The 21,529-nt window shown below is 46.5% G+C and overlaps 1 protein-coding gene across 4 annotated transcripts in view; it reads left to right on the top strand.

The window, feature by feature from the left end:
* The window catches only part of Asic2 (acid sensing ion channel subunit 2), a 1,070,182-nt gene that overhangs the window by 980,091 nt on the left and 68,562 nt on the right, over positions 1-21,529 (top strand). For all 4 annotated transcript variants that reach the window (XM_031354555.1, XM_031354554.1, XM_031354556.1 and 1 more), the window contains exon 3: positions 15,530-15,657. In XM_031354555.1, coding sequence (XP_031210415.1) covers positions 15,530-15,657 — 128 coding nt within the window. The remainder of the gene's footprint in view (positions 1-15,529; positions 15,658-21,529) is intronic.

Here is a 21,529-nt window from a genome sequence, read left to right as displayed (position 1 = left end):
CTGTATGTCATGGAACAAGTTGAGGAACTTCAATTTCCTCATCTGCAAAGCAGAGATGAGTAAAAACTGAAATCCACTGGCCAGTTGTGGATGACTGAAGGCCTCAGAGGAGAGCTTTCCTCACATGCCACAGGAAAGAACAACCTAGAGATCCCACAACTGTCACAGGGGTCCTGAGTGCCCTTCATATCTGAGAGCCTTTGTCTTTCCTTGTGGACAGCTTCCTTCTCAGAAAATAAAAGAAGCAAAGAGCGGGGATGGAAGGCCCTCTTCTGAGTGTAATTTCAATGAATGGGAGGGCACAAGATTGGCAGACCACTATCAACACATGTAATGGATTGGGAAAAGGCAGCCCATGTAGCCTCGTGCTTAGTAAATGGACAGTAACTCCATGAAAATGATCACAAATGTCCCTTCCACCAGGCTACTAATGGCCCACATTAAGGAGCCTAGGGCATCAAACATCTCTAAGTGGGGCAACCTGTCAATCTCCCATTTTGATGTTGCCTGTGAACCTAGACAGGGTGTCCCAAAAGGGGTTCTGTGGAGCGTCAGAAGTTTAGAACTTTACATGTTCCACATATAAAAAGGATCTGGGGTCAGTAAGGAATCTAGGGAGCCCTGGGTAAACTGTGCGAGGCACCTTTATTCATCACAGGGACTCTTTAATATGCCACATCATGAATCTCCAAGACAGAATATTGTACGCAGCATTTATTTTCTAAATGCCTTTGGCCATGGAAACCTCCTTTGCTATAAAGGAACTCACAAAATATACTTCTGGAAAAAGCCATCCCAGACCCGAGAAGTACAGATTTCATGGCCAGAGTTTTCTAACGGAAATTAAATTGAAGACAGGTGGGAGGTTGTTAAAAATGAAACTCTGTGTAGATACCTCTGAGTCACTTCAAAGATAAAAGAAATAGGCAGTGGGTTATCTGGGTTGCACATGAGAGGAACCTGAATCAAACAAGCTTAGGCATCAAAAGAATTGTATTGCCCTCAGAATCTGAGACATGCTTCAACAATCAGCCAGCGGGAGGATAAGGCTGCTGCTCAGAGAATGCTGGGACCAAGAGTACCTGTACCCTAGATGTTCTCCCCCTGCCTTTCTCCCTCACTAGACACAGGTTATTTCTATTCATATATGTATCCATGTGGCTCTTAATAGTCACTAAGATTTTTATGTTTCAGATCCTACCACATCAGCCAAACTACTCTGATTGCACCACTGATCTTCCCTTTAAAAAAAATAAATAAATAATAAAGGCAAAAACGGCAATTATTGGCCCATCTGAATTGAGTGACCCAACGGTGGACCAATCAGCAGTGAGTAGGGGAGTACCCTACCAGTGGAGACTGCAACAGATTCTGGCAAAGTTGGATGAGGGGTGGGAAGTGAGTCCCTATGGAGAACTGTGCTGATGATGGAGGAGGTGGGCCAGGGAGAGAGCTGAGAGGGGCTGAGTCTGAAGAAATAAGAGTCTGTGCTTAGGGAGTTTCAGCTCTAAGTGCATGTGCTCAAAAGACCAGAGAGATGACAGCCAGGCGCCCTCTTCCCAGATCTTCTCTCATTCGTTTTGATGCAAAATACACTGTTGTAATCAAATATAATCTGCTTTGATTTTCTCAAATCCTAGTGTTAAGTATGCATGCATGTGATATTATATCAGATATATTTCTGAGCAGAGGAATTATTTTTGAAAGCTGTTCTGTAGCACGGAAAAGCCAGCCCTCATCATCCCTTGGGTCCTACCCACTTCTAATGCCTCTTTCGTTGACTTGACTTTGAATATACTGGCTTACCTTGATGCTTCGGGAATATTCCAGGACTGTCTTCTTTCAGAGGATCTGTATTTGCTATTCCCTTTGCTTATAATCCATTACTCAGATACCTACCTACATGGCTAATTGCCTCCTCTGCCCAGTTTTTGCTCAGTTATCATCTACTAGGTGGAGCCTAAATATCTTGGGTATTGTTTTTAAAATTGTGACACCCCCTCCCCTACATTTCTCTCACCTATTCAACTGGTCCTTGCATCCATGGTATATCCTGCCTTCAAGTATGCTACATTTTGGGGGCAGTGTGGGAGATGGGAAGGGACTGTCCCTTCCTAGTAAAACACAAGCCCTTAGAGATCTTGGATCTTATGGGACAGTAAATATTTGTTGATGGAGAAAAAAGTTACTTGAGTTATTCATACTTCCAGAGCCAACATGGGAAAGAAATGAACATTAATGATCAGCTACTATATTCCACAAATATTCTGTCTCATGACCCATTCTTGATCCCCTGGTAATGAGATATTACAGTGCCCAGTGAAAGGTAAAGAAATTGGGTCCTAGAGAGGTTGAGTGAGCTCCTCAAGGGCTGCCTAGTTAAGTAGATGAAGTAGCTGAATTAAGCTTAAAACCATATCAGAAGCCCAATGCAGCAATGCCCTATCCACCAAAAGCTTTTACTGTATAAACTGTCACTGTGAAAGTGCTACTGAGAAACTAGCTCAGGAGGCGTGGCTTGGGTGATGTCTCTGGAAAATGAATGACACATGGTGATAGGCCTGCTCAGCCCCCTTTGCTGTTGGCTCCTCTTGTCTTTCTGAGTGGAATCATTATGTTGAAGGAAGGGTTTAGCATTCTCCCCACATAGGAAAGAGATGAGAGCAGAGCTTCTCTGGTTTTTCTGGAGATGGAGGTGCCAGTCTGTTTCTCCCCCTTGCTCCCAATGGCCAACCCTAGTTCTCTCTGAGAAACCTGGGGCTTCAAGGGAACCCAGTTTGAAGCCTACTGGATGGAAGGCTGGTGATATGGATTCGTCAATAAAGTGCTTGCCTTACAAGTGTGACAAACCAGGTTTGATACCCAGACACTATATAAAAACATTGGGTGTGCTGTCACAAGCCTATCATCCCAGAGATAAAAGAGAGGAGAAGCCAAGATAGGCATATCCCTGGAAGCTTGGAGTAGCCAGCTAGCCTCACCTCATCTATGTGGGAATGTCTACAGCCAATGAGAGACCCTGTATTATCTAAAAGGTAGAAGACTCCTGAGGCACAACACTGGAAGTTGTCCTCGGACCTCCACATGTGAAGCCACACCCACACCCATACACAGACTGAAATATCAAAACCAAGCATTAGAGGGGAAGTGAAGGTTACTGATATGACTATGGTAGCTGGTTGGGTCTATGGCTGTGTCTATTGCCTGGAGCAGCCCTGTATCGTCCCCCTCCTGATGCAATGGAGAAAGGAACTCCCAACAGATCTCGGGAGCAGCTGAACCTCAGGGCAGCTGCCAGTGGAGGCTTCCAGGTAAGCACAGTAGGCTGCATCCTATTTATGAGACACTCCCTCCCAAAACCTTCCCAAAGGACAATGAAGACATTTTCTTCAGTAAACTCACAAGGACAATGTCAGGCGGAGAGACTGCTGGTGACTGACTTGAACTTTGACTAAACGAATCAACTAGGAACCCCATCATAACCACCACAGAACCTCAAAATAACCCAGTGACCCCCAAAAAAACCCACAGATTTATCTCTCCCATCCCAGAAGGTGGCACTGAAGAAGATGGTCTGGACTTGGGGTGATCAGGCCCAGCAGACAACAGGGTGAGGTGCTAAATGGGAACCTGCATGAGGAATCAAAATCCTACTTACTGAGAAGGGGACTCTCAGCCAGGCTTATCTCCTGCAGCCACCCCTCACAGAGGTCTGGGGATCCTTACAAGCTAAAGGAACTCAGACATAATGACATAGTTAGCTCTGTGCCTGTGCGACATCTCTTGACAAGCCCCCAAACCTACACAAGGAAAGTCTACGAGCTTTAAGTATCCTTTAAGCATGAAAGGACAAAAACAGCCAGGTATATGAGAGATGCCACTAACTTAAGGACCCGACAGCAAACAAACAAAAACATGTGAGCTAGAGAGTATTGCTAACAGCACAAGCTGTAGAGCTAGACTGCTGGAGTTCAAGTCCCTGCTATGCTTCTTCCCAGCTGTGTGGCCTGAGGTGAGCTATGTAACTTCTCTGGGCATATTTTATCCCCTCTGGATTGGGAATGACAGCATATACTCTATTTTGTTGTTAGATCAGTTGAAATATGAGTTAATACAAATGATGGGTTTAGAAAAGTGCTTTGGTCCTATTAAGTAATATATAGTATTTAATAAATGAAAACATAAATACACAAACAGACAGAAGCATCAAAATGATTTAATTAGCATCCTTGGGAGAGAGGAGAAGCAATATCACATCCACAGATGCACAGGGTGATAGTAAAACAGAGCATTTGGGGAGGAAGAAGAAAAAGTGAAAATTAAAACATGATTGCATATATTAAAACGCAATCTGTAAAGGGGCTGGAATTTAGCTAGCAATTCTACCCCAGAAGTGAAAATTACAAGACCAGCAGATGTAAATGGGAGAGGAGAAAAACATGAAAATTAAAGAATCAATTCAGAAAACTCCAACATCTCTATAGCGGGAGCTCTAGAATGACAGAACTGAAGGACCAGGAGGGACACATAGGGAAGAAACTGATGCTGCCCATCCTCAGCTGAAGGACATGACCGGCCAGGCTGCAAGATCACCAAGTCCTGCCTGTGGTGGTGACAAAGCCCATAGGCCAAGACACAAACTTGCAAAATCTAAGCTGGAGAAAAAAAAAATGGTTGTCTTCCTGGGTTCTAGAATCAGATGTCAGAACTATGCACAGGAGGTGGGGCATTTCTGGAGGTGAGGTCATCACCCTTCTTGCCCAATACAGAATTCTACATTCAGCAGATTGTAAGCATGACTTGAGGGGAGAGCTGGGTTTCAGAACAACTCGTGTCTTGGGTGGCTCCTTCTAGACATTACTGAAGGAGGAGAGAGAATGAAGCCAAAGAGAGAAGATCCAGTGAGGATCTGGAAACAGATAGCCTTGCTGAAAGTGAATTCCAGGTGTGAATGGAGAAAAGTGGGCAGGCATGAGGAGAGAGCTGTGAGTCCAAAACACAGCTGGCAGCTATGGGCTCTGGGAGGGACTATTTGTGGATCTGGCCACTGTCCTGAAAGGCATTTCAGAGTTCTGCTCCCAGGGCAGGGTTCCAGGAAGAAGAATGAGACAAATACGCGAGCAAAACATCAGGCTACACAAAACCAAAAGACTGAGATTACAAATCATCTATGGGGCTGGGGAGATGGCTCAGTGGCTTTCCTTGGAAAGCATGAGGACCTGAGTTCAAATCCCCTGCACCCAAATAAAAAACTGGCATGGTGGTGTGTAACTATAATCTCAGCAGCAGCAGGATGAGAGGTGGGGACAGGTGGGCCCCTGAAACTCAGTAGTCATGACCATTTGATAAAGTTCCAGGCCAGTAAGAGACTTTGTCTCAAACAGAAGGTGGAAGATAACCTAACTAAGAAATAATACCTGACGTTGTCCTCTGACCTGCACACGTGTGCCATCCATCCACACACATGTTCCCACACACACAAGAACACAACACATACCTTTCTGTGATATAAGTCTGGACTATGAATATTTGTAGAGTTGTAATTATGTAAAAGCTAAATACCAATTGAACCAAAATATATACCTGTATTCTGAGGGTGCCTAGAAGGCAAGTATAGGTAGGCATTCCAGGTAAGAAGCTCACACACACTCATCTTCCGCGGTGAGAACTCAGGAGCAAGCATGTCAAAGTTGTACCACCAAGAAATAACAGGCAAGCAGTTGCTGCCCGTGAAGCATGAACACAGAAAAGACAGTCCAATGAGCATCAAGTCAGTGCCTCAGAGGGGTGGCCTTTAGTGGGGTATGGAGTGCAGAGATGGATCAGGAAACATGATTTTCATTCAGTGCCTTGAAGCACCACTTAGCTTTTAAAATTATGTACATAGACTGCTTTGATAAATATAAAAGTTAAATTAAAAATAACCATAAATTTTTACCATAGCTGGAAGGCCTGAGCAGCCATCAGGGAAAGCGCAGTTCCTACCCCCATACCCACCCCATTACAAATGGGACACAGCAAGAATGAGACTGAGGTTGCCATGGTTTCTCCAGCATCTCTGGCTCCCAGTAAAAACTCTTGTCATGGTGCCAGGTCCTAAGGACTTCCCAAGAATGAGAGGCAGCGGCTCTGGCCTGAATTCTGAGTGGAGTCCAGAGCACAGTGACATGGAGCCACCAGCTGAGATGCCCTGCTTATGCTTAGAGAAGGGCTTTGTGCTGGGTGAGCATCTCCACAGGTGCCTGAAGACTCGGGAGGAATGGTGCTGTAAATTAGATACACTGTTGAGAGGCAGGCGGCTATGGAGCAACCTGATTTTTATCATGTTAGAGACCTGCTAAGCGTGGTGCAGAAAGCATATATGATCTTGTTAGAGGGCCCAGCCAGCAGCCCAAAGAGAATACCTAGGGAGCTGAGGAAAGAGACCCACTCTTGGTGATCGTGTCTCCTGTCTAGGGAACCTTAGTTGAACACCTACTGTGTGCTCAGGCACCTCAGGAGTACAGGTGGAAGTCCAGGCTGGGTTTTGAGAGTACACAAGCTAGGGACTCTCTGGGGAATCCACATATGATTCTGTCACAGTTAGACACAGTGTGCTGTTGGGTGCTATGATCACTAGAATAGAAACAGAGAACAAGGAAGGAGGCAATGGCTCCAGAAAGGAGGAGCACATCAAAGGGGAGCTGTGTAGAAGAAATGACCTTGGCTCTTCCTTTTGCTGGGCACAGGAGTTAGAGGAGGCTATGGGGTTATGGGTTGCGGAAATCTCAAGTACAGGGAGAGGAAAGTCAAGATCAGCCCAGAGTGTGCTAGGCTAGCTTCTAGGTAGAAGCCAAACCATTTGGTAACTGGCCTGGTGTGTTTTGCTAAAATGTACATGTGCCGCGGTCAAAAGCATTTTTAGCTCTTCCAGAAGAACCAAGTTCTGTCCCCAGAATCCATGTTGAGGTGTTCACAGCTGCTTGTAACTCCCAGGTGATGCAACACCCTCCTCTGACCTTCTTGGATATTAGCATGCATGCGCATGCACACAAACACACACACACACACACACACAATGATAATTATTATGACAATTATTATTAATGTGGATCTAGAAGTCAGTCCTCACCCAGAAGTCTGGGCTTAGCTGGAAGCTTGTTAGACATGCAGAATCTCAGGACATGCCCTGAATCCTCAGTGTACCTGAGGGGATTCACAGAAGATATTCAGTTGTAGGAAGCTCAGGCCTAGACTACTGTTTCCCCACACACACACCCCCATACAGAGGCCTAAAGATGTTCTCTTAAAAGCAAAATGCTTCTCCTTATCAAATAATATTAAAAACAATTATCATATTATCACCATATATTTCCCTGCTTTTTACATTCACTGCTTGGGAAAATAGTCAAACAAGGTTGCTATGAATTCTGTAACGCTTAGTATGGACCTGGAATTTTGTACATTGATCAGTCAATATGCTACAAGATCCATTCAGCAACCTCAACAAAGCTGACTTCTGCTGTCAACATTTGTATGAATGGAATCCTATTCATCCACCAACTGCCTCTGTAATACAGAGACACAGGTCTCCTCAGTGGGTTTTCAAAGGTGATGTCTCCCACACGCCGGTCACCCAACCTGGTGATTAGCCTTCTTATCAAGTAATTGATAATCTCTGAGTCCAAATGCCCTAGGGAAACAGGTTATATTTTTTTTAAATCCTTGGGTTAAATTTTTTCTTAATGAAACTGAACTGAACCTGGAGCATTCACTGATCCCTGCTTTGCAAAGATTCTGTTTAGCAGAAACGGAAGTATAGCCGCACATCTTGATTGCCTGACCAAGATTTAACATTCCTGTCTCCTTCCCCAATATGGATGCCTGGCCCTATTATAGAAGGTGCTGTTTGATCCTGTGACACACACAAGGAAATTCTAGCCCTTTCACAGGTTAATGCATTTAACAGCTACCAGGAAGCAAGTCTCACTCATGGTCCTGGCTAAGAAGTACTGAAACCAGGATTGGCACCCACATCTGACTGAGTCTACATTGGTTCTTTCCACTTTAAAATGAGAAATGAGTCCGGCTGGAGAGATGGCTCTCCATTAAGAGCTCTTGCAGAGGACCTGAGTGTGGTTCCTTGCACCTACACTGGGCTGCTCACTAGCTCCTTTTATGGCTTCTGTGAGCACCTGCACATGTGTCAGAGAGAAAGAGAAGGGGAGAGGGAGAGAGAGACAGAGGGAGAGAGACATACACAGAAATAAAAGAAAAGGAAGGAAGGAAGGAAAGAAGGAAGGAAGGAGAGAGAGAAAAGAAAACTGTATTTAAGCAAATTGCTTTGGGTAACAGTTCAACAAACTGTTATATTTTTCCTACAGGATTTCCTAGAGTAATTAAGATATTAGTATGTTCAAAGACTCCTTAGCAGGGGCTGGAGCTTGCAACTTTCTTGTTGTCTGTCAATAGCACCTCCCCAAGCTCCACCTAATGTTTGGCTGTGGGTCTCCACATCTGTTTCAGTCAGTTGCTGGGTGGAACCTCTCAGAGGAGAGTTATGCTAGGCTCCTGTCTGCACCATCATAACAGAGTACCATTAATACTGTCAGAGACTGGTTCTTACCCATGGGATGGGTCTCAAGTTGGGCCAGCCATTGGTTGGCCATTCCCTCAGTTTCTGTCCCTACACTTCTTGTAGGCAGGACAAACTTTGGGTGGAAGGTTTTGTGGGTGGGTTGGTGTCCTTACCCCTCCAACTGGGCGTCCTGCTCAGGTGACTTTCTTATGACACTCAGGACTACCAGCCCTGGGGTGACACTGCCCGTAGGAAGCTTGAGTCGTCCCACATCAATCATCAATCAAGAAAATTCCCCACTTGACCAGAAGTCAATCCACAGAAACACATGTGATTAAGATTCTTTCTTCCCAGCCGACTCCTGCGTGTGTCAAGTTGACATAAAAACTAGCCAGCACAGGGCTGAACACCCAGCCTGAGACTCTTCTCTCCTACCGGTTTTCTCTCTGACCCACCATTCCCTGCCTGCCTCCCCAACTAGATGCCGGAAGGCAAGAGAAAATCCACCAGTCTGAGCCCCCAACAACTCTCCAGGTCAGAGAGTAGTTGGGAGGCGAAGCCTAGTGGTGAGCAGCAGCCTTCCTGGAGGGGCCTTCCTACACTAGGAGACATCCCCTCTAGCATGCCATCCTCCTGTCTCAAACGGCCCTTGGAGCTATCCCACCCCAACATAGTCACTGTAATAAAGTCAGTTTGTCCAAAACAAGATCGCTTTGTAGCGACACATCCCTTGCCTGAGCCTAGAAAATTCCCTCCGCTTTTCGGAGCCCGCTCGCGCTTTTCTTCCTCTTTCTCTCCAGTGCTTATTGCCTCCCCCTGTTTCCTGTAATTTGCAGAGATTAAAGATTTAAGCTTCTTTTATTGCTGTGTACTTTCCCTGCCCCATTATGTATTCTGCCCATCGCTCCTGCCTCCTCCCCACAGAGCTCCCAAATCCATTCTGCCTGCAAAGAAAGCCACCTCCCCAGGTAAACTTCACCTTGTGTATGCCAGGTCCATCATGCTCCCAGAGAAGGCTGGCAGAGCCTGTCTTCTGCAGGCTGAAGTCTGCCCAGCCATTCTCCTCGTGATACAGCGCGGATCATTCATGTTCAGTTCTCTGGGATTCAGCTCCTCCCCAGTTAGCACGGGCTCCTAGCACGAGTATGGGCTAGGGGGCTTCCTTTTATTTCTCTGCTCCTTCACACTTTCCACCCCTGGGGCTTTGAATCCTGGTGTTCAAGGATATGTAAACAAAACCCTCACAGCACTAGAGGCCCGCATCTTGGAAGGAGGCGGTGTTGTAGTGTTTGGAGGTGTGAGCACCTGTGGGGTGCCACCCAAGGCAGTCACCTTGGTCCCTGCTCAGAAGGGCCACCAGCTCAATGTGATGCTGTCATTACTACCTGGGAATTCTCAGAATATTTTTTATTTGGAATTTATTTTTATAAGTATGTGTTGGCATCCTAAGGTTTTTACAGTAGTTTTCAACAAGGGGCCCACGTTAGCATTTTGTTCTGTGCAGGTGGTCCCAGATACTGTTCTCATTGTGGCTCTTATGTAGACTGTTCCATCTGCGGTGTCAGCCCTGGGTGTTCCCCTGTTCCTCCAGAACCTGGGTTGGATGCATCAGGTCACAGAACAGGAAACAGAAAGCACATGTGGAGGTTAGGCCCTCATTGGTTTGTTCATTCAACATTTATGGAACTCTGCTCTGTGTCAGCCCTGTGTTGTGGGAATTGGGGGTCTGACAGTGAAAAAAAAAACTATGCCTGTCCTTTACTCCCCATTCAGACCCCCCAGAGCTACATGGTACCTACTCACCTGAATGAAACACATTCATCAGGGGGTAGAAAAAATGCTAGATTAAAAATCAAGAGACTTGACTGAAGTCCTGGCTATGCCCTTGCCTTGCCATGTGACCTTGGGAAGTCATTTCCTCTCTGGATTCTGTCACTGTTTCTCCAAATGTGGCTCAGGTGACCTGTAACAGAATTCCTGGAAATGAAGGTTCCTGGCTCTTCCCGTAATGCCTGAATCCGAATTTCTAGTGATAGATCCTAGGTATCTCTCTCTCTCTCTCTCTCTCTCTCTCTCTCTCTCACACACACACACACACACACACACACACACAGAGAGAGAGAGAGAGAGAGAGAGAGAGAGAGAGAGAGAGAGAGAGAGAGAAACAGAAACAGAAACAGAGAGAAACAGAGAGAAACAGAGAGAAACAGAGACAGAGACACAGAGAGAGACAGAGAGAGAGGAGGAGGAGGGACGGAGAGGGAGAGAGAGAGAAAGAGCTCTAGGTGATTTCAGTGAGTATTCTAGAACCTCAAAGGCCGGGGTCTATGGTTATATTTAGTTCTAACAAACTGTATTTGGTAACTTGGCTCTTAATAAAGTACCACGTTCGGGAAGTGACGGAGAACAGGTGGGCAGAAGACCAGGGGCTGGATGAGGTATCCATTCACAAGCAAGCTAGAGAACCATCCAGAGAGAAGCAAGGCAGCTTCAGCAAGGAACGGAAGCAAAATCTATCTAGAGACATGGGAATAAGGAGACTTGGGGAATGCAGTACTGAATGAGCTGGGACTACAGTCTCGTCTACCCACGAGTACACCTGCATCTGCTGTTCAGATCCACACAGAAGTAGCCAGAATCTGTGTGGACCCGGAACACACATGGACAGGGTTTAAGAAGGCAGGATGGTGGCCGGCACAGCGTGTACATGCGGCATGACTGCAACACACACAGCGGGGCAGGGAGGGTTGGAGAGAACACAGAAACATCCACCTTCTCCTCCCCCTCCTCCGTCCAATAGCTTTTAATGTGGAATAAAATGGGGTTGCTTTTAGGTTTACTCAGCTACAGCTACAATTGCTTCGAGAATAAACCAGGGCCTCTTGCAAACCCTAACCCAGTCTGATTAGTCCCCGGGCGGTTCTCACTGGTCCAGCTTCCCAGGATGACTGTTTTGCCCATTACTCCTCGAATTTCCTACAGAAAGGCTTCATTTCTCATTTCTTCCTGGAGGCTACAAGCTGTGCGTTGAGCCAGTCTTTACTGGCTAGAAGGTTGCCTAAGCCCAGTTGTATAGCGGGCGTGCGGGCGGGCGTGCATGCAGCTTCTACTAGCTAGAAGCCAGCTTCGGCAGCTTGCCAGTTCCTTTCCAGAGCTCTCTGAAAGCATTCACTCCCTCAAAGCACAAACACCCTTGTAAGATCAGCATCCTGCCATGTTCATCTGTAAAGCATCATCGCCTGCTTCAGCCTGTGCTCGGCCTCCTCATCCCCTCTCCTGGGCAGAGTTTAGAGAACAACGCTTCTGTAAGTGGACCACTGGATACCCTACTCTCATTCAGTGTTTCCTCCCTGACCTAAGAACATTCATTGAGAATCTCCCAGCTGTGGGTGAGGTCAGGGGCTGGGAGGAATAATAATGGCCTCTTCTGAGGAATTGTATCTGACCACCAGTGACTACATCATCATCTATGGAAGACCGTAACATAAAATAGGTGAACAAAAACCTGTCTCTTTGGTATTTGGATAGTGTACTCGTTACTTTATATTGCTGTGAGGCTACCATGCCCAACTTACAGGAACGCTTATTGGGGCTTATGGCTTCAGAGGGTGGAGTCTGTGACCATCATGGCGGGGAGCGTGGCAGGCAGGCAGGGATGGTGCTAGAACAGTAGTCTGGGAGCGTACAACCTGATCCACAAGCAGGATGCAGAGGGGCGGGGGAGGGGAGGAGTGTCAGTCAACTGGGAGTGGCATGGTTGTTTGAAACCTCACAGCCCATGCCCAGTGATACAATCCTTCCAACAAGGCTATGCCTCACTTCAACTACTTGGGGACCAAGTATTGAAACAGATGAGCCAGCTGGACAGTGGTGGCACATGCCTTTAATCCCAGCACTTGGGAGGCAGAGGCAGGCGGATTTCTGAGTTCAAGGCCAGCCTGGTCTACAGAGTGAGTTCCAGGACAGCCAAAGCTACACAGAGAAACCCTTTCTCCAAAAACCAAAAAAAAAAAAAAAAAAAAAAAAAAAAGAAAGAAAGGAAGGAAGGAAGGAAGGAAGGAAGGAAGGAAGGAAAGAAGAAACAGATGAGCCAATGGAGACCATGATCATTCACACCTTCTCAGAGAAGACAATCTAGATGAAGAAGGCGCAAAACAGATGACCTGAAGGAAGGAGGGATGTATACATACATAGCTTCCATGATTCCTTCCCAGTGCATGAAGCCATATCCTGGCAACAGTCCTCTTCTAAGGAAGCCCCATATCAGCCACTGGATGCCTTGTCTAAACCATGAAAGTGCTATTTCCAGTTCTTTCTGCCTGCTAGACCCTACATCCATACACTTTGACCTTGGAGCCTTGTCCAGTTCCAAACCACAGACCAATCCAAGCCTGCCTCAGTCAGTAACTGCCACACCTTCTATAGTCTTGATATTCTTGTAGCTGCCCCCCGCCCGAGACCTTTTCTTCTCTGTCAGCCTTGGTGTACCCCCCAGCCATGGATGCAGCACTGATAAATCCTCTCTCCCTTCCTAACACTCACCCTACACTCTAGTACCTCTCATTTTTGCATGCCCCCACCCTCTCCCCATTCTCTTCTTTGGAAGCATTAATGTGGGGCTCAGACTGGCCTTGCCCATTAGTAATTCCAGAATGCCTGCACATTCATTCAGTAGATGTCCCTGGGTGCCCTGGTGAAAACCTCTGACACCCACAGACTCCTCAGCTCTGGGCTTCAAGAAGCTGCAGCCCAAGGAAGGAGACGGATAGATAAGGGACAGTCACAGTGTGGGCAGAGGCTCTAGCAGGTGTATATGGAAGCTCCAGCTAAGCAAGAGAAGTTGTTCTGGGTGGAGCTGAGAGGGTGAGTTCTTCAAGGCAAAGTCAGTTAGGATCAGGTGGACAGTGCAGGAAGACATTTGAGGCGGCGAGTTGTGTGTCTGTGTACAACAGAAGCCAGTAACAGCCAATCCAGGCAGCCTTGGAAGATGTGAGGAACAGAACTGTGCCCAGAGCAAGGCTGCCAGTGAGGGCAGGGAAGTAGGGCAGAGGAGCCAGGCTCCTCATAAGCAAGGGGGAGAGCTGCAGGCTTGCACATCAGAACCTCATCTGTGCGCTGATGCATTTCCCTTGGCACATGCTCCACTCCACCAACATTGAGCACAAACTAACCGAGAAGCCAGGCTCTGCCTCTCCAGTCACTTCTTACTGCCAAGGGCCATTTCTCCCGCCCAAGCCACCAGGGCAGCCTCTGCTCTGGCTGCCTATCTCTTGCAGCCCAGAGGAGGGAGGCATTCAAGCAAGCCCTGGGTTTTCCTTTCAATGTTACACACTGTTCTTCTCTTCCTACCATTCTCATCTTTAGCTCATGGCCCAGGAAAGAACTTAGTAAATAAAATATAAGAGCTTCAGAGAATCTATCCAGGGGCCTGATGGGAGCTTGGTGAGGAGTATTGCTCATCTCATAATCACATTTTTAAATACGGCGACTGAGGCAGGGAGCTAGCCTAATTGACTTGAATTAGATTCACATTCCCGCTGTAACAGAAAAACAACATGATTTTTTTGTTTTAATTCTAAGGTCACAGGCTGGGGAGATGGCTCATGGGTTAAAGGCACACCCTGCTCTTCCAGAGAAAGAGGGCCTAGCACTGACAGCAGGCAGGTTACAGTCTCCTTCAATTCCATCTGATTCTTCTGGCTTCTGCAGTCACCTGCACTCATGTACACATCACACACACACACACACACAAACTTAAAACAATAAAAATGTCTTTAAAATATATTCTAGCCAGATGTACTGGTGCCTTTAATCCTAGCACTTAGAAGGCAGAGGCAGGCAAATCTCTGTGAGTTTGAGATCAGCCTGATCTACATGAGTTTCAGGACAACCAAAGTGACATAGGGAGACCCTGTCTCAAAAAGTAGATAGATAGATAGATAGATAGATAGGTAGATGGATGGATGATAGGTAGATAGGTAGATGATAGATAGATAGATGGATATATATGTAGATGGATAGATGATAGAAAGATAAATAGATGGATGGATGTTAGATGATAGATAAGTGGATGGTGGATGGGTAGATGGGTAGATGATAAATAGATAGATAGATAGATTGATTGATTGATTGATTGATTGATTGAATAAAAATAAAGAGTCCTAGGGTCTAGGGCTAGGGAGATGACTCAGTAGGTAAAGTAGCTATGTCATTATGAAAACATATGTTCATTTGCCCATAACTCATGTGAAAGAGCTGGGTGTGATGATATACACCTGTAACCCCAGCACTGTGGGTTAGAGCGGGCTAGAGACAGATGGATTTTAGGGGCTCTCCAGCCTAGCAGAAATACCAAGCAGCATGTTCAGTAAGAGACAATGTCTCAAAATAATGATCGATGATGATGATGATGGTGGTGGTGGTGGTGGTGGTGGTATGGGGAGCAACTGAGGAAGACATCCTGATTCCAGCCTTTGACTTCCACAGACACACACACACACACACACACACACACTCTAAGGTCACATTTCTGAAATGGTCTCCCCTAGGCTCACAGAAAGGCTATACAATGTTGCTTTTGAAGGCTCAGTGGGGGTAATCCATGCCTCGGCTCTTTCCAGCTTCTAGATGCTTCATCCATCTCTTAGTTGGTGACTTCTGTCCCCTCTTTAAAGTCAGCAGCGTGGTCTCTTGCTTCCTTATTCTGACTCTGGTCCCTGCCCTGTCTCATGAGGACCCCGTGACTACACTGAAGTTACCTGCCCATTACAGGTTATGCTTGCTCTGTCTCAGGATCTTTTTCCTGGTCCCATCTCTGTGGAAAGTCACAGGCTCGGGGTTCAATGCTGCAGATGTGAAGCCAGTATCCCTACCATATGATCCCTTCAGTATTCCCTAGAGCTTTCCAGCACCAGGACCGCATAAGCGTCTGCCTTCTCTGACCCATGGCTCTGTCCACATTTGTTCTTTCAGAGGAAACAACGTTTGAAGCAGGAGTGAAGGTTCAGATCCACAGTCAGTCTGAGCCGCCTTTCATCCAAGAGCTGGGCTTTGGGGTGGCTCCAGGGTTCCAGACCTTCGTGGCCACACAAGAGCAGAGGGTAAGTTTCCCCATGCTTCCCAGATGAGGAGTCCTCAGGTTAGCCTGGCTACCTCAGACGCATGCAGAGGACAAATGAGATGCCCGCTTCTGGCTGGAACAGAGCTGGGTGCCACCAATGGCTTTCCCAGAAATCAGGGGAAGATGCTAAGTAAACATCTTCACCGATTCTCCAGAACCTTCTGCTGACTTCTAAATCGGCTGTGCAAGAAACGCAACTCACTCTTTTGTTTCACTGAATGGTTGAGTTTTCTTTTTTTTTTTCCCCAGACCATTCTGCCACTCCTTTTTATTATCTTATTTATTTTATTTTATTTTATTTATTTATTTATTTATTTTTGCCTGTAAATGTTAAAACAAACCGCTGAGCCAGGTTTAATACTCATTTGTATTAATAAGATTCGAAGTGGCCTACAAAAGAAAAAGACCGAAGCAGTCACTAACCCTCCCCACTTAAGAAGAGTGAAGGCTCTTTCTGTGAGCTTCCCACCCACCCTTTGATGTAGTCCTGGGAAAAGCCCCACCCAGCCAGCAGGATCTGCAGGAAAGTGGGAAGAGGCCTAAAGTAGGTGTTCCATCTCAGAAAGGGAGATGGCCTCAGACTCTCAGCAGGGAGGCAGTCTCAAAGCAGAACAGAGGGAGAGGCGAACACTGCTTCTCTCTCCAACTTCCTGGGATGTTTAGTGTCTGGTGTTCCTGAAATAAAAGAGAGGCCCCAACCAGATCACCCAAGACAGTTTGCTGGGTAAGGCAGAGCAGAGTGTGGTCAGAGGCTCCAGCTGCCTTCTGTAAGAGTGAGAATGGCTACAGAGCATGTAATGTAGGCACACTAGTTAGGCCAGCCTGCTATTAGAGTTTGTCATCTTTCACCTGATAATGATCCCAGCTGTTCAGCCACATTACAAAGTGATATTCTGAATTCAAAACAGGTTTTAGATCCATTAATAAACTAGCCTTATTTTTTAAGTCCCTGAGGAAGTGTTAATGTTGCCAATCTCATGCATCCTCTGTTCCGTGCATACACCTTGTCAGTTGGTTAAGGCCAAGATCAGCCTCCACTGTAGCATGAGGCAGTGGGGTGGTGGCTTTGGGGGCAGGGGCGTGGATTCTGGGAGATTATCCTGGATTCTACAGACCCCAGAGACTGAAGTAAGTAGTGTGAACAGAAAGTCTTCCTGAGGGCACAGAAAGACTCAAGGTGGACAGCTGGGCCAAGTTTCAGGCTAAGGATATGACAGTCAAAGGAGAGAGTCTGGGTTGCCCAGTATAGGCATGCAGACAGAGAGGCAGCCTGAAGCCTGAGCTCTTAGCCTCAGTGGGCTCCTGGATCCTGCCAAAAGTAAACAAAGCCAGCTAAAAAGTGGAGGCCACATTTTCATCAGTAATTTTCTACTATAGTAGAGCCGGGAGTCCAGGGTGAATGGCCCTCAGCTTGGATTTGTACAGAGATCATAGGGATTTAGGGGCACAATGGGGGGAGATGATGGAAAGGACGTGAGCAGAGTCAGAGTAGTGAAAACTAAAGATACTCGAGGAGGGTGTGGTTCATGCGAGAGGATCCCTATGAGAGGGTGTGGCCATGTGAGAGGGTGTGGTCCATGTGAAACCCATCAGGATGTACTGCTGTTACTTATGGAAGTGGGGTTCTTCTCCCTCCCGACAAAGAGCCTGGGAGACTCATCCCCATCAATTCTCAGGTGCAGTTAAGATGAAGGGTTCATTCTTTTGACAGCCTTTTGCCTTTTCAGGGTGACCTTTTCAAGGGTGGGCCTAGAGTTGCACTAAGGCTATAGCTATGAGCTGTCAGAAACTATCAGTGTTAGTTCAAGCCTGCAGAGGCCCACAAGGAGAGTCAGCGAAGAGACTGGAATGTGGGGGAAGGAGAGCTCCATCAGCATTCCTTTGTGCAGTGGGACCAAGCCCATGTGGCTTCAAAGAACCAAGCCATAGGTTAGACCGATAGATGTCATGGGATAGACCAATAGATGTCATGGGTTAGACCAACAGATGTGTCAAGGAATTCTTGGCTACTCAAAAAGATGGCTATGATTGGTTGTTCAAAGCAAGCCTGACTTTGTGGTTTGCTAGACGTGCCCACCACAGCTGTGACAATAACCCTCGGGGGTCTACCCTGCTCCGAGTACAGAGCCAGTGTCCAGCACTCCTCAGCATGTGAACCATGCCAACTGACTGAAGAGGAGAGTGCTCTCAGAGGCTGCTGCTGTTGAGCAGACTGAGAGACATGGCTATTCCTCCCCACTCACCCTCTATCCATGACATGGAAGAAAACTCCAGGCTGGGTGGAAAGTTGGAGCTGATGATTCCTAAGCTCAAGTCAGTATTTCTCTTGACAAGATGAGACAGAGGGGCTCCCAGTGGTGAGCAGGATGAAGAAGAGAAACCTATTCGCAGTGTCCAAGGACAGAGTGGCTGTTTGTGCTGGAGGAGATTGGTAGCATTCATTTCAGCATTTCTCTGCTTATTATAACTAATAACAAGATATTTGTTAAACATTTTACAGTCTTCAATGCATTTCCCCATCATCTCGTTTCATCATTTCATTCATATTAATAGAGGAGTACAAAAACACATCCCAGAGCTAAATCTAATAATACATTATGTTTACATGTATAGAAAAGAGCACATTCACAGGAAATAAGACTTGAAGGAAATAAGCCAAAATACCCACGCTGGGGCAATTATGAATGATTCATTTTCTTTACCAGCCTTTCTGTGTCCTTTATAACGCTGCTTTGTTTTATTTATCTGTTCAGCAAATATTTGTTGAGAGGCTACTGGGGGGAGGGGACAGCAGAGGGAGGGGGCGGAGTAATGTGCCAAACAAAATCAGACCCAATTGCTGCTTCCCCTAGAAGGTGGCTCTTTGCTTACTCCGTGATTGACCCACAGCTGTACATTTCCCCTTCCACCTGGTGCTCAAATACTGCATCTCATGGATGGCACAAGTCACTTTTCTGTCTCGTGTTGTCGTTTCTGGAATTGGTGGGGGAGGGGTGTTTGGGGCAACTCATGGCATCCCCCTCCCCCATGTCAATGGGCAGTGATCCTCTTTCGTGATGGTAACCGTGTAACTATCACCAAGTATGCAATCTGTGGCACAAAGGTGAAATATGGCGGCCACGTTGCTCTCAAGCCAAGATGCTGTTGTGTCAACACAGAGTCCAAAGAAGTGTGTCAGTAGACCAGAGGTGACAAGACAGTGTGGGACAAAAAGTCCCTTCCTGGAAGGTCAGTACGACTCACTCTGGGACAATTGACTCTAGTGTAGGGGGGTAAGAGGCTTTTGTGACTGGAATGAGCTAGTACACTGAGTGAGAAACTCCTGCTGTAAAAGTCCTCCCACCCACGAATAATTACCCCACATTTTGTGTTTGTTTATTTTATTTTATTATTTATTTATTTATATTGTAATCACAAAAGAACATATTCTTGGGCTAAATACCAAAACAAAGATTGTGTTTCTAAGTCTGCATTTGCCTTAAACCCAATTAAACTAAGGTATGTCCCGGCCTGAAAAATGCTCCCTTGGGGTAGCCCAGCTCTACTACAAGCCCCTGCGATATCGCAGAGCCTCCACCATCAGAGCCTCCACTGTTGGAGCCTCCACCATCGGAGCAGGCAGCACGGTTATATTGTAGATGTGGATGTAGACCCTGGTACTGAGTAAACCAATGTCAAAGTACCAAGCTATCAAACTGCCTCCGGCACCAGCCTCACCGCAGGCCCTTGCTAATGCCGGTGTGACTGACAGTCAGGTTTTCCTAGGAGAGGTCTTTCACTCTTCCTCTTTGCCTTGGTATTTAGCTAGGTTTCCAACACATGGAAGGAAACCCCTAGAGGTTCACAAGAAACCTTATCCTCCCTCACTCCCAAACAGAAAGGCCCAGCTGCTGGGTGGGAGGTGCCTACCTCTGCCTTGTGACAGCTCTTCTCCAGCTTCTGGATTCAACCTCCTAAGTGCCTTTCACAAGAGAAGACTCATTTGTCAACCTGACAGCCAGCCCGTAGTCTTGGTATCTGCTTCACAGTCCCCATTAGAAATGGAGGCTTGCCCAGTTGTTGTTGTTTCTCCTTGTTTTTCAAGGCAGTAGGGAAAATTTATTACACATGTCCTCAGTGACTTCCAAACCAGCAAAGCCAGAGCCATATAAATATGGCAAGGTTCCGTTCCACCACACTGAAGCACTGGGAAAGCTCCAGAACGAGAGACAGCTTGGTGTGTGGCTACTCCCTGTACCTCCTCAGGGTACATGGTTTCCCACAAGTAGACGGAAGAAAATAAGAATCAATTAAGCATCTACCAGCTTAGCTACTTAATCACTATTACCATGCATTCCCCCAAAGAAGAACTATCTCTGGATTCTCCCCAGGCTTTGAATGATTTTTTTTCTATAAAATATGAGCTTGTTTTTCTCAAGATGGAGTTAATGGCAAGGAATGAGGGAGGGGTGAGAAGGATCTCTCCAAGGAACTGTTGATTAGCTACAACGAGCTAGGTACCATGTCCAGCTGTGTTGGAAGATTCCCAAGAAGTCATAAAATAGGCCCATTTGTTATAGCTAAAATCATTTTCCACGTGTCCCCTCCTCTGCCTCACAGTCTCTCCTGCTTGTTTCCCTCCTGAAAAGACTACCATGTTTGGTCGGGTGGATTCTTTCCCCTCCTTTTCGAGCCCAGTGCTCCACTGACATGTTTCTTAATCAAGGTTGCCCAAGAAATCTTTGACTAAACTCCATCTTCGTTAATAAGGATACCTACCACTCAGGCTGTGTGTGTGTGTGTGTGTGTGTGTGTGTGTGTGTGTGTGTGTGTCTGCAAGTGGACAAACTTATGTGTTCTCATGTGGAGGTCAGAGGTCAATATTGGGTATCTTCCTCTGTGAGTCTCCACCTCATTTTTGGAGACAGGGTCTCTCACTGAGCCTGAAGCTCACTGATTGGCTAGGTTGGTGGGACAGTGTACCCACAGGATGCTACTGTATCTGCCTCCCAGTGCTAGAACAACAAGCATGGGCCATAATGCATAGCTTCTTACAAGGGTGCAGAGACTCCGAACTCAGATCCTTGTGCCTAGGCCACCTCTCTAGCCCCTACTCCTCAGTCTTTATTCCATCTTGGGTCCCATGAGGATGGTGATGGATGGCAGCCCTATCCTTCCTGGGATGCTCCTGTCCACTCTTGTCTTCCTTTTTTACCTCTTGGCCTTCTTCTCAGCCTTGAGCCTCTTCATAAACAACTCGTGCCTTGTTCATCCTTATAGATTGGGCACTCTGAGGTATGTACACTAGGGGTATTAGCTGTATCCCTAAGGGAGTTCACCCTTTTCCATGATTCTCACACAGCCACCTTCCTGAACCCCAGACCCAATGACGCAAGTGTCACTCTTCACTGGAGTTCCATGGTTATCGCCCTAGAATCCCTATAGCTATCTCCTTCAGAGTTCATGGATAGTTCCCTCTAAGTTTCATGACCCTCTCCTTAGATTTCTATAGACAACATCCCTGGAGTTCCACGATCTCAAGGCAATAGCCCCAACTAAATTTGTTCTCTTCCCATGTCTCCAAATCTACATCCCAAATTGTTGTTCACTCTAGCTCTCCAACCATTTAGGCCTGAGGACAAATCCCTATTTGCTAAATGTACCATCTTGTAACTCATCTGTAGACTAGGGATAATAATAGCTTCTACCTCACTACGTGAGTTCATATGTAAAATGTTTCTAGAATAGCTCTTGGTACACAGTAATGTGTATCAGTGCCTAATAAATGCTGGATATGATTATCCCTACCCCAGGTGCAATTTCAACTCAACGTTTCACAATTTCACTTGGATAAGAAATATGGCTGCCTTGCC

Source organism: Mastomys coucha, unplaced genomic scaffold (genome assembly GCF_008632895.1).
Source record: "Mastomys coucha isolate ucsf_1 unplaced genomic scaffold, UCSF_Mcou_1 pScaffold5, whole genome shotgun sequence".
In the NCBI taxonomy this organism is placed as follows: domain Eukaryota; kingdom Metazoa; phylum Chordata; class Mammalia; order Rodentia; family Muridae; genus Mastomys; species Mastomys coucha.
The sequence above is the reverse complement of the archived record's forward strand: the minus strand, read 5'-3'. Positions and strand labels throughout refer to the sequence as shown.